The sequence below is a fragment of the Humulus lupulus genome, chromosome 4 (assembly GCF_963169125.1).
Source record: "Humulus lupulus chromosome 4, drHumLupu1.1, whole genome shotgun sequence".
NCBI lineage: Eukaryota > Viridiplantae > Streptophyta > Magnoliopsida > Rosales > Cannabaceae > Humulus > Humulus lupulus.
This window is the reverse complement of record NC_084796.1, coordinates 246037876-246051757: the sequence shown is the minus strand read 5'-3', so window position 1 is coordinate 246051757 and position 13882 is coordinate 246037876. Positions and strand designations below refer to the sequence as shown.

The 13882-nt window shown below is 33.9% G+C and overlaps 1 protein-coding gene across 1 annotated transcript; it reads right to left on the bottom strand.

Moving 5' to 3' along the window:
- Window positions 1-7876: 7876 nt before the first annotated feature.
- On the bottom strand, window positions 7877-11316 carry LOC133833127 (uncharacterized). Its single transcript, XM_062263384.1, has 3 exons — window positions 9152-11316; window positions 8759-8852; window positions 7877-8680 (listed from the first exon to the last, which is right to left on the bottom strand). Exons 1-3 carry the CDS (start codon window positions 11314-11316, stop codon window positions 7877-7879), a joined length of 3063 nt encoding a protein of 1020 aa, XP_062119368.1.
- Window positions 11317-13882: the final 2566 nt, after the last annotated feature.

Genomic DNA, 13882 nt, shown 5'->3' with positions numbered 1-13882 from the left:
AATGTTTAATACAAAATTAAATATTCAATAATTATATTAATATAAATTTAAATGTTATAAAATATCATTATTATAATAATATATAATACATAATCTTAATTTTTATCATTTATATTTAAAAAGAAAACATGATCTAATTTATATAAATATATATATATATTCATATTAAATAATAATAAACATTATATATATGTGTTGTGTGTGTATAAATAATATGGTTGTGTAATTTCATAAAAATCTTCGGATATCCACAACGAATCTCCAAATCAAACCCCATTTCTTCAATCATCTTTTTCTGTTTTGAGACCGCATCTTGATAGCGTTTAAACGCATCATCAGAAACAAACTTGGTTGCATCATAATGAGGCCCGGATGAGGATGCATCTTGAGCATTCTTTCTACATCTCTCTAGTGCCATAATTCATAGCAAAACTCACTAGAAAACTTTCTTTGAACAATAACAAGCACTAAAAAGATCAACCTAAAACACCCCAAAAATACAAGCCTAAAATCCAACCACAACTCCAACAAAGTATCTACTAAGTAATTAAAGGCTTCATCTTCAAAAATTTCTAACCAATTCCTTCAAAATCTCAATTACACTTCTTTTAGACCTTTTATCAAACACTTGGTGGGCATAAACTCAACCAAGCTTTGAAAATGTTGTTCTGGTATCTCAATCTTCCCAAAAGTCAAACAATCACCAATACAACAACACAAATACTCAATCCAATCCAACAATCACAATATAAAATAAATTCATCTATCAAAAATTCAAGAAATCTTAAATGCCCCATTCTTTGCTCTTGAATCTTCAAAAACCCAAAATTACACAAATTATTTACTTTTTGAAGACAGTGTAGACTGCTTAAAGCTTAAATGTGCCAAAAAAACACCTTGAATGGATTGGAGGAGCCTTAATCTTCAAATTTTTGGATTTGGGGTTTTAGGTTTAGAAAGGGGAAGATGGTGATTTAGGTGAAAATGGTTGAAATTGGAAAATTTTGAAGATTGATGGTTGATTTATGGTTATTTGGGGAAGAAAAATTGGTGAAAAGAGATGAAAATGGCTAAAAATAAATGGGATTTGGTGAAAAGAGAAGAGAGAGAAGTCAGAGGTGTATAAGTGAAAAATGAACTTGGGCCTTTTTAATTTTTTTTGCTGAATTCACACAGTGGCCGCGACCAGTGTTTATGGGCAGTCGTGGCTGCTAGGCATGGTCGACCAGGCCGCGACCTGGAATGAGGCTGACCGCGACCACTACACCTCTGACCCTTTTTTCACGTTTTTCATGGTTCTAAATTACATAAAAATATTAAAAACTAAGTTCAAAAGAAAGAATTACAAAGAAAAATAAAATAACCGAAAATTTCTAAAAATAAAACAAAAGTAAAATACATGAAACTCTTCATTCTTCATTGACATATTCCGGAACAAAGAGGTGAATCACATTAGGTTGTTCCTCCTCGATAGACTCATAATAAGGCTTCAATCTCTGACCATTAACCTTGAATATTTTCCCGTTGATGGACTTGTAATTTCCACCGCTCCATGAGGATAATGGTGTACCACTTAAAAGGTCCAACCCATTGGGATTTTAACTTACCCGGAAAGAGTTTAAGACGCGAATGATACAATAATACTTTTTGTCTCGCCTCAAACATCTTCCGAATAATTCTATTTCGATCATGAAAGGCTTTGGTTTTTTCCTTGTAAATCTTAGAGCTCTCATAAGCATCGTTTCGAATTTCCTCAAGCTCTTGTAATTGAAGCATTCTTTGTTGCCCTGCAGTGTCCAACTCCATATTACACTTTTTCACAGCCCACTGAGTCTTATGCTCTAGTTCAACCGACAAATGACAAGACTTTCCATACACCAAAAGATACGATGATATACCAAGTGGTGTTTTATATGTTGTGCGATATGCCCATAGAGCATCATCAAGCCTTACACTCCAATCTTTCCGGGTTGGATTCACCGTCTTTTCAAGGATGGATTTGACTTCTCTATTTGATACCTCGGCTTGGCGATTCGCTTGTGGATGGTAAGAAGTGGTTACTTTATGAGTCACTTGATAACACTGAAATAAAACTTCAATAGTTTTATTGCAGAATGAGTACTTCGGTCACTAATTATTTGTAACGTCCCAACTCCAGGGACCATTACGGCGTGCCTTGTAAACAATGCTAAACTCACTAATTGAGTCATTTGGCCAAAATCGTGTAACTAAGTATGATTAGCGGTTTGCATCTCTTCTGGCGGTATTCTCTTTCCAGATTCTTTCCTCGCTCCTCTCAGCAGTAAGAGCCATTTCTATAACTTGGGTGTATGTGAATGTGCCCCTCGAAACAATCTCCATGTCCCGAGCGATCATCAGTTTCAATCCTATGACAAAACGATATGCTCGTACCCTATCAGTAGGTACCAAATCTAGTGCAAATTTCGCCAATCGATCAAATTTCTGTGCATAATCTGTCACCGAGAGATTTCCTTGCACCAATCTCATGAACTCATCAGTCTTTGCTGTCAGGATCGCAGAGTTATAATATTTTTTGTTGAAAACTTGCTTGAACCCAGCCCAGTCCATGGTATCAACATTATGTACCTGCTGCACCAACTCCCACCAAAGACGGACATCCATTCTCAGCATATAAGATGCACACAACACTCGCTCATTGCCCTGGACCCTCATCATATTCAGTATGTTTTCAATGCGGCTAATCCATTCTTCTGCTACAACCAGATCCGTGCTCCCATCGAACTCAGGTGAATGCTGCTTGCGGAATCTTTCAAACAATGGCTCTATTCCATCCACGGCAACAAGAGCTACCATTAAAGCTGGTAGTTGCCTGTTATTTTGCACCTGTGGCTCTGCTTGTACTTGCGGCGCAGGCTGGTGTCTTAGTTGATGAATCACCTCATCTTGCCTACGAATGGTTGCTTCCATTGCGGCAAAACGTTCCTCCCATCCCTGTGGTGCTACCGGTGGCTCAGCGTTTACTCCTTCACCTAGATCTCTACCATGGCCCCGGCCTCCACCTCGGCCTCGGCCTCCACCTCCATTTTGTCTAATAGATCTTCTAGGAGGCATTTTCTAACTCCTGAACCACGCAGACCAATAAACATAAGGAAGAAATATTTAATGCCATCATGAAATCATATTTACGAAGACAATCGCTTAAATACAATTGTGTGCAAAACATTAAAGCAAATTTCAAACAAGTAAGAATTACCACTTACAGTAAAGTGAGTCGAGCTCATCCTTGGTTGTGTATTTTACATGTTAGGGTTTACCACAGACTATTTAGGACCGTATGCTCTGATACCAATTGTAATGCCCCGATTTCCCAAGACGTCACTTATGAAAGTCCATTTAAATCAATAAATTAAATAACAATTTAAAATACTATTTTATTGAAATAAACAAGGCATGAGATCTCACTATTTCTTCAAAATAAAACATTTTCAAGTCTTAAGACTTAATCCAACAAAAAAAAAAACATAGTCCAAAAGTGATAAAATTTCATAAGTCTTTAAAACATTAAAACGTTGTGAACCCTCCACTAACATGTAACATCCACGCCTCGAGCCCGCTTCACTCACTACGCTGCTTTGCCTTTACCTGCACACAGAGTACCCGTGAGCTAACGCCCAGTAAAAAGAGCTATGTAGGACATAACCCGCCTTAACCAGATAATACAACATAGCTTAATCAAAACCTTAAGCAATAACAATTCATATAATACTGATACAATGCATGTTATACTCACACACATAATAAACAAAGTCTCATACCGCACATTATGCTCACATACGATAATCAACCATACATTCATGTTGATCAGACATGAAATGTAATATGCCCTGCCTCGTGTTATTCTCACACTTGGCATCCAACGAGGCATTCACTTATCGCAAGTTGTACTCACCAATAATAAGCTCTTAGTGTACCTGCAAGTGTTATGCTCACACAAGCAGCGAAAACCCTAGCATTATTCTCATGCTAACAATACTAAGTGTATACAGTAATCAACCACAATACATAACATAAATAAATACAAACTAAGAAACAAGGTTGTACGCTTAAACATACACCCCGTGCACAGACGTCCACTCTTCTTACCTCAATTGCAAAAATATTCCTTTATTCTACCTCGAACCCCTCGCTGAGTGTCCTTGTTGAGAACTAGATCCTAAACACCCAACAATACAATGACACACTCAAAACACAATTATGAACCACATCAAGGTTTCACCACAAAATTACAACCTATAATACTAATCATCACATTTCTTATCATCTTTATTCACAAAACAAATAGATCATAATCAACTAATCAAATAAATTACCACAATTTACTAAATCAGATTCTAAGTTTATTTTTATGCCTATAAAGTCAGATTAAACTAATTATTTCCTTATAATTATTTATTTTCAATAATTATCATTTTAATTACACATAATTCCCAAAATAATTGGATACTCAATAAAATTACCCAAACCAGAAACTAACATGCTTCCTAACCATTTATACAGATTATGAAACATGATTAAACAACTTAGAAACTTATACAAATTATTGTAATTATTTATGCATAAATTACCCCTTTTTTTACATGCATAAAATACCAAATAATTAACTAAAAATAACAAATTAACCTAACATAGTTCAAATCAGTACCAGACACAAAGATACCATTTTAACTTCATAAGAACAGTTCCCAAACAGTAAACAATAATTTTAGCAACACCAAGCTATTTTCTATAATTTATCTACGTAGATAACCCATTTTAATTCAAATAATTCAAGATAAATAATAAAACAGTAAATAATTATCCCAAATTTCACAGAATAGCTTCTAACCCTTAAATATGCTTACAATAATTATTCTGAGTTATTTATATTAGCCTAGGTATTTTCTATAATTATTTAAGAAATAACTAGATAAATTCATGAAAATTACAAAAAACGTTTAAATCTTCAATCTAAACATACAAAACAGTTTGGTATCAATCACATATCATATAAAATTATCTAAGAATTTTCTGAATAGTTTAAGTATTTTTCATAATTATTTCCTAAGAAAATTTAAATAATTCATAATAAATCAAGGATTTATCAAAAAAATACCAAACTTCACCAAAAACTCTAAGTTATCATGTAGAATCTAAAACAAGAATTTGAAGAAAAAAAAACCTCTGGAAATGCCCAGATCGGGTTCGCCAGAGATATCGCCGGATTTGTCTTCTTTTTCGACGGCGGAGACACTACAAGAAATTAGGCCTTTACCTACCTATATTATTTGTGGGTAAAAGTCGTGCATGTGTAGGTAAAACCCTTTACCTACCAATGTTGACCAATAGCATATTGGTAGGTAAAAGTTAGTCGAGAAAGGTACTATTACCTACGATTAGCATATTGGTAGGTAAAAATCGTGTGGACCCCACAAAAAATGAGTCAGCGGCATTTACCAACTGTTTGACGAGGCATCCTACGTGTCAAGTGACATGACATTCCACGTGCCACATGATGTGGCAATTATTTAACGATGTGGCAGCCACGGTGGCAGATGACGTGGCAATTTAATATTGGGCCACGTGGCATTGACATTTACTTACACTTTTTCATATGTAGGTAAAAACATAATATATTAGTAGGTAAAAACATATAAATTTGGCTTATGATTGGGCCACGTGGCTATGATATTTACCTACACTTATACATGTGTAGGTAATAGTTTATGTTATTGGTAGGTATTACTTTTACCTACACTTAATTATATGTAGGCAATAATGTAATTTATTAGTATGTATATATTGAAATATTATTTTAGAAATTAGGCTGAATTTATTATTTATAAATGATAAATTAATTAAAAAACACACAACTTTTATATAAGAAAATACATATATAACCAAAAGTTCATACAAATAAACATAAAAGATAATATCGTTCATCAAAGTGCATTGGTCATATTAATTATAATATTACAAACATTAAAAAAAAACTATGAATCATCTTGTTCATCTTGAATTGAAGGGACGGGAAAATTTTGGACATGTGCATCGGAACATTGATTTGACAGAGGTGGTGGCATCATATTGTTTTTTCTTAATATTTCCACAACAACACTTAGTTGGTCATTTGTAGAATCAAGTCGATTATTTGCTTCATTAAGGCGTTGGGCTAGCTCTTCGTATGTTGGCTGAGTTGACTGAGTTCGATTGGGTTGGGAAGTAGTTGTACTTGAACTAGATCGACCCCAACCTTTCAAGTGTACAGAAGAGCGTCCAAGAATGTGCTCCATAATATCTTTATCAGTCATTTCTTCTGGAGTGTGTTGAGCCCTTAACTCCATCATTTTATCCAATATATTCATTTTAGGGTATCATTAGTATAATGATAATTATAAATAAGTTGTAAAAAAAATTAAAGACTCATACTTACATATATTTCTGCTAAATCTGGTCCAGTCCATGTTCACTTCTTCTCATCATAGTGTTTTAGACGCCAAGTCTCGATTTGGCCCGTGGAAGATGTTAACACCATTCCCCTTCTAATGTGATGTCGCGGTGTTGAAACTGATCCATTTCTAGACTCCCACCTTCTCTTTGAACGATTAACAGTATTCTTCAATGATCTTTCCTGAAAAAGAGAATAAGAAAAGTTAGTAAGACAAATAAAATTATAATTACAAGAAAATAAATAATTACCTTAATTTGGTCGGAAAACCAACGATCACACAACATCTCCCAATCTTGTTGGCGATCATCCTTCAAATCAGGGTGTCGTGCCCTTTTTGCCATTTCCAATTCTTCTTCTCCTCCAATATCTTTGAAATATCCATGCAACTTGTACTTGAAATTCTTCCAAGCTTTTCTCATTTGATCGTCAATGCATTTTATAGTGGTCTCATCATGCAAGTCTATATCAAATGAATCCTACAATTATGTAAAATAAATTAATATAATTTTTATATTATTCTAATTTATAACATAAAATTTTGAATATAAAGCTTACCAGAAGAAAGTGTCGTAATGGAGCTCTCACATCCTCGGGGACAAATCTCCAATCCTTGTAATGAAATGTTCCGTGGTTGCGAACAATAAATCCAATTTCGTTATTAAATTTCTCAGCATTTCCACAAATAGGCTGACGACACTCAGCTTCAAATACAACAGGCAACTTCCCAATTTGAGTTACCTTCGCAGCACTAGCAGTTTTGTATCCACGAGTAGCACCACGCGTTTTGCTAATACTAGGACCACTTGATTCTATAAAAAAAAATGTAAGTTTAAATTCATCATATTTTCAAAACTACAAAATTTAAACTGCATTAGATATACCAGATGGTGTTTGAGATACATTATGTTCAACATCAGAGTCAACAGCGGATGCAGCTTGTTGACTCTGAACAATGGGGGGGATGCTAACTTCAGGTGGTGCAGGTGGATCTCTATGAATAGTAAAGCGGGTGGTGCGAGAATTTGGTCGAGGTGGTAGAACATGAATAGTGGAGCGAGTGATACGGACTTCTTGTTGTTGACTTGCTTGCTCAGTAGGAATGGTGGAACGAGTAGTGCGATTAACTTGTTCACTGGTATTATTAGACTCGTCAATTTGTACAGAACGAGTTTTACGACGTCCAGGTGCCATGATAACTAACTATTTCATAAAATAAATGTTGATTAGAAAATTATAAAACTGCTTATAGTGGTCATCATCAAATTAGAATACATCTAAAATTAAATACAATATTTTCAAAATTCTGTTTCATCATCAAATTAGAATGCATCTAAAGTTAAATACAATGCTTTCAAAACTCTGTGTCATCATCAAATTATAATGCATCTAAAATTAAATACAATGTTTTCAAGATTCTATGTCATCATCAAATTCTTCTTCGAAGTCAGTTTCTGCCTCGCTATCACTAGAACATATCACATCTTCATCAAAGAAGATATCTCCATCATCAAAATCTTCGTTAACTTCGATATACTCATCTTCATCTACGTCTCTTCCAATATTCATTTGAACAAATTCACTTGAAAGACTTAGAGGTGCAACATCAGTACGTACTAAAGAGGAACTATCAATCAAATCCTCAGTTGGTTGGAAAGGTGGCAGCATAAATGAATGGTCTTCTTGGAAAATATCATTATTCAATGAGTCATCCTCGACATGGGATTTTTCTGGAATGTCATAAATCGATCGATGATTTACTTTTTGAACAATTCTCCAATTTGAACCACGCTTCATTTCACGCAAATAAAAAACTTGTTGTGCTTGAGTTGCCAAAATGAATGGTTCGTCGAGAAACCAATTTGTGGATGTGTTAATGAATGTCAAATTATGATCCACATAAATAGAGTTTCCTTTAGGATTCGAGTTATACCACTTGCAACGAAATAAGAACACTTTTCGATCAAAAAGGAATGACAATTGTAAAATCTCTAGCAAAACCCCATAATACATAATAGTATCGTTGTCATGGTCCCCTTCAGTGCAAACTCCAGAACATTGTGTACGAAGATTATCATCACGATCCTTGCACCGAAATCGAACACCATTTACAATACAACTATGATAACTCATGTATCGTTCTAAAGGACCTTGTGATAGAGAATATAAATCATCGTTTGCAAGAGAAGATTGTTGAACTCGGAGTTCAGATATCTATATGAAAAAAGAAACATGTTACTTAAAAATTTCTGAAATAAGGAAACAATTCTAATGATAATCCCATATATATACCTTTGTCTTAAACCAAGAAGGGAATTCTTTCATTTGGGCAGTAAGAATTTGTTCACCAGAAAGGCCCCTTTCTTCCAACAATGTTTTATGCTCGCTACATATATATTGGGCAGTTAGAATTGGGAATTAATATAAATTGGTAAGTGAAAGAAGATATGAATTGGGAATTACTTACTCGAGATAGTCTTGAATAACTTCAACACAATTATTCAGTATATACCATTGAACAGTTTTACTGAAAGAATCCAACAACTTCGCAGATGATGCGCCTATTGGACGAACATTGGAATTGAAAATGTCAAATTGATGACTTGTAGAAGGAAAATCCCAGTTACGCTCGGGACGTGTGAATCTTGTCTCTATGTTAGAAACATATCTTGACAGGAAAGTTACAGCTCATCAATAACAAAAGCTTCTGCAATTGAACCATCAGGTCTTGACATGTTTCTGACATACTTTTTGTACAACCCCATATGACGTTCAGTCCCGAACATCCATCGTGAAGCAACTGGACCACCTAATAATACTTGATCTGGTAGGTGGACACAAAGATGGACCATTACGGTAAAAAATGAAGGAGGGAATATTTTCTCTAATTTACACAAGATAATAACAATTCCATCCTTCAATTTTGTTATGTCATCAACTTGAATAGTTTTGGCACAAATCTTTTGAAAGAATTGACATAGCTCAATCAAAGCTGTTTGAATTTCCTTTGTCAGAAAAGGTAATAGGGCAACTGGTAATATTTTTTGAAGTAATATATGACAATCATGGCTTTTCATGCCTCCTAGTTTGTCATTATCAATTACACATCGACTTATATTCGAAGCATATCCATCCGGTAATCTAACACTTCGAATGAATTTACAAAATTCCTTGCATTCTTCTTTAGTCAAAGTATAGCTTGCATGGGGTTTTTCAATCTTATTGTTGGATGACTTCTTCAACCAAAGATCAGAGCGAATATTCAAATTTTCTAAATCTTTACGAGCCTTCAACGTGTCCTTTGATTTACCCTCAATATCTAAAAGGGTTCCAATAATGTTATCACACACATTTTTCTTTATATGCATCACATCAAGATTATGACGCAATAAGAGTTGTGACCAATACGACAATTCAAATAAAATACTTTTTTTACACCAATTCAATTCATTCTCTCCACGCTTACGCTTGCTTGAAGAATTACTTGGGGCCTTACCAGTTGTACGAGTTGGAACTTGTTCAAGTTGTTTTAAAATTTCAGCACCAGTAAAAGTTCTAGGTGGGGGACGAAACTCAGTAGCCCCATCATACTCTCTACTCTTTCGCCAAGAATGGTTGTTTCTCAAATAACATTGATGCCCCATGAAACATTGTTTGTCAGTTATTCTTTTAGATCTCGTATCTTCCAAACAAACAGGGCATGCTAATTTCCCAGCAGTGCTCCATCCCGATAAGTAGGCATAAGCTGGAAAATCACTGATTGTCCATAAGATAGCGGCTCGAAGTTTAAACATACACCCTTCATATGAATCATACGCCTCAATTCCCTCCCATAACTCCTTAAGTTCTTCAATCAGTGGTCTCAAAAACACATCATAATCCTTTCCAGGAGATTTAGGCCCTGGTATTAATAATGACATGAGATAATTTGTTCCATTCGGAGAAGCCCAAGGCGGCATGTTATATGGAATTAATATCACAGGCCATAAGCTGTACATGGATGTCATGTTTGAGAAAGGGTTAAACCCATCTGACGCTAGTCCCATTCGCACACTCCTCGAATCCACTGCAAATTCAGGGTATGTCTTGTCAAAGTGCTTCCAAGCATCCCCATCAGCTGGATGACGTAATATACCGGGTTCATCTTTGCGCACCTCTTTATGCCATCGCATAACCTTGGCAGTATGCTTTGAGCTAAACAAGCGTTTCAGTCGAGCCTTGATTGGAAACCATCTAAGTTGTATATGTGGAATTTTATTTCGCACATAACGACTAGATTTGCATATAGGGCACATTGTAGCATTTGCATTCTCACCATAAAACAATGCACAATCATATTGGCACACGTCAATTTGCTCGTACCCCAAGCCAACTTCAGATAGAAGCCTCCTCGTTTGATAATAACTTATCGGGCAATGATTACCATCGGGTAACATTTCTTTAAGACACTTTAAAAGGTCATCAAAGCCTTTATCTGTCCATTTGTTAATCACCTTTAAATTCATTAACTTTACGACAACACTTAGGACAGAAAACTTTGTACAATTCTCATACAAAGGATTATGAACCGAATCTAACAAGGCATCATACTTGTCATTAGAATTGCGAGGGAATTCATTGTCAATGAAATCACTCGTTGGACCGATATCAAAATATGGACCACCAAAAGCATCTTGTAAGCCTGCAGACAAATCATCGGTTGCTTCAGCATCCTCAACATCGGCTAGCACTTCATCTTCAACACCCTCTATTTCCTCACCATGGTGGGTCCAAGTAGTATAAGTACTAAGAAATCCATGAGTGAGCAAGTGTAACTTGATCACATTCAAAGATTGTGATTGTTTATTCATGCATCGCCGACACGGGCATAATACCATTCCACTAGAGTTTCTGAACTCACTTGCAACACTTATGAAATTGTTTATACCAGCACCGTATTCTGGTGATAACTTATCAAGTATGTGAATCCACCTACGATCCATAAGAAATCAACCTCTGCTGGTATTTTGACACTCCTCCTAGTAACAAAAACTAGCAAGAAACAAAAAAATTACTAAGTTTAAATTTTATGAAAAATTTATATAATTAGTACAAATTTATGATTTGTGTTTTATTTAAGAAATTATAAAAATGTCTTAATCTTATGAATTACACTTTTTCATAAACTAATTATGAAATTTTGTTAATCTTACGAATTAAACTAATTCGTAAACTAATTATGAAGTTTTGTAAATCTTATGAATAGATTCAAATTTTATCATAAATTAATTTTAATTTAAAATTAATTAATGATTTGACAACTATTAATTTCTAAATTTTATGACCAAATTAATTCATCGTATAATCTCTTTATTTAAAATTTACTCTTAGAGGCAAACTATTTTTGGTTAAATTTATTCATAAAATGTCATTATTTTATTTTTTGTTAATTTCTAAATTTTATCACCAAATTAATTTATGAATACTGTCAATTTCAAAATTTTATTGTATAATCTCTTTATTTAAAATTTACTCTTATAGGCAAATTATTTTTGGTTAAATTTATTCATAAAATGTCATTATTTTATTTTTTTGTTAATTTCTAAATTTCTAAATTTTATCACCAAATTAATTTATGAATACTGTCAATTTCAAAATTTTATTGTATAATCTCTTTATTTAAAATTTACTCTTATAGACAAATTATTTTTGGTTAAATTTATTCATAAAATGTCATTATTAAAAAAAAAACATTTTTAAGTTGATTATTGATAAAAAAAAATACTCATTGAAAAGAAAAAAGTTGATTATTGATATTTTTCTCAATTAAATCTATAAAAGCAAAATATATATATATATATACATAATGTTGGTGGCACAAATTATCCTTAATAATTGAATTTTTTTTTCATTGTTCAAACTTAATACAATGATAAACTAAATATAATATATAAAAAATTCCTATTTAAACTTGTCATTGTTCAAACTTGATACAATATTACATGAAGATTACAAATAAGATATCCCCACTTTAATCATCATAAAGATTTCAGAAATTTATATAATATGAATTATTATGGGCATTTATATGACTAGGTATACCAACAAATACATATGGGCACAAGAAGCCACATAATCACCAAACATAACAATCACAATCATTTGTGAACATCATAGGCCAAAAAAATATATAAAACAAGACAAATAACAATTATATATATATAAATCAAGAAACTAAAAAAAATATATAAAACTAAGACAAAACATATTATATGTGACAACCAAAATGTCCCTTTTCTATATAGAACAAAACCCCAAACCAATGACAACCATATTATAACAGTGAACAAAATCAATAAAACCCCAACAAGATTAAAACTCAAACCAAATTTCAATGAACATGAACATATTAAAACCCCAACAAGATTAAAACCTAAACCAAGATTAAAACCCCAAACCAGTGACAACCAAATTATAACAGTGAACAAAATCAGTAAAACCCCAACAAGATTAAAACTCAAATCAAATTTCAATGAACATGAACATATTAAAATCCCAATAAGATTAAAACCTAAACCAAGATTAAAACCCCAAACTAGTGACAACCAAATTATAACAGTGAACAAAATCAGTAAAACCCCAACAAGATTAAAACCCAAACCAAATTTCAATGAACATGAACATATTAAAACCCCAACAAGATTAAAACCCAAACCAAGATTAAAACTAAACATGAACAAAAACCCCAAAACAATATAGAATCCTAATTGGTAAGACAAACCACAGTGAACATATTCTATAAAATATACATCACAGATTATACTAAACACATTATATTAAATATACATCACAAAAAAATATTGAAGGCCTCAGAATAATGATCATCATTAATCTTTCAGATTAGTGGGGATTTAACCAAAATAAATCACAATGTTATACCTCAAAGCCGTCACCCAAGCCGTGTGAATCTCAAAGCCACCTAGCCTCTTTGAATCTCAAACATCCAAAGCCCTTAATCTGATGATCGACCCAAAACCCACAAACCCACTGACATAGCAAAAACCATAAGCCAGGAATATCACAAAAAAACCAACAGAAAAAATTATCAAAAAATAAAACCCAATACCTAAACAATCAAATGACTTCAGAAAGGAAGGCCACAGTTTAGAAAGAGAGGCCACGGTTCAAACAGAGGTCGGCAGCTCGTCAAATACAGAGGGGCGGCGACTCATCGATTACAGAGGGCGGGGGCTCGTATAACCAATCGGTCGAACGAAGAGGAGATAAACAGAGAGATGCTCGGGGTAAAGAAGAAGAGGAGAGAAGCAGCGAGTCGGTCGGGGAGAGAAGCAGAGAGGCGGTCGGGGTAAAGAGAAGCAGAGAGGCGGTCGAGGGAAGAGGAGAGAGGAACTCGATTGGGTGTGAGGAAGAGAATTA

Excerpts from the sequence above, each read along its gene's own strand:
- LOC133833127 (XM_062263384.1), bottom strand. The coding sequence starts at position 11,316 with ATGAATAAACAATCACAATCTTTGAATGTGATCAAGTTACACTTGCTC. Across the intron at positions 8,853-9,151 it reads GCTTTTGTTATTGATGAGCT|CGAGCATAAAACATTGTTGG; the intron begins GTAACTTTCCTG and ends ATATATATGTAG. Across the intron at positions 8,681-8,758 it reads CTTCTTGGTTTAAGACAAAG|ATATCTGAACTCCGAGTTCA; the intron begins GTATATATATGG and ends TTTTTCATATAG.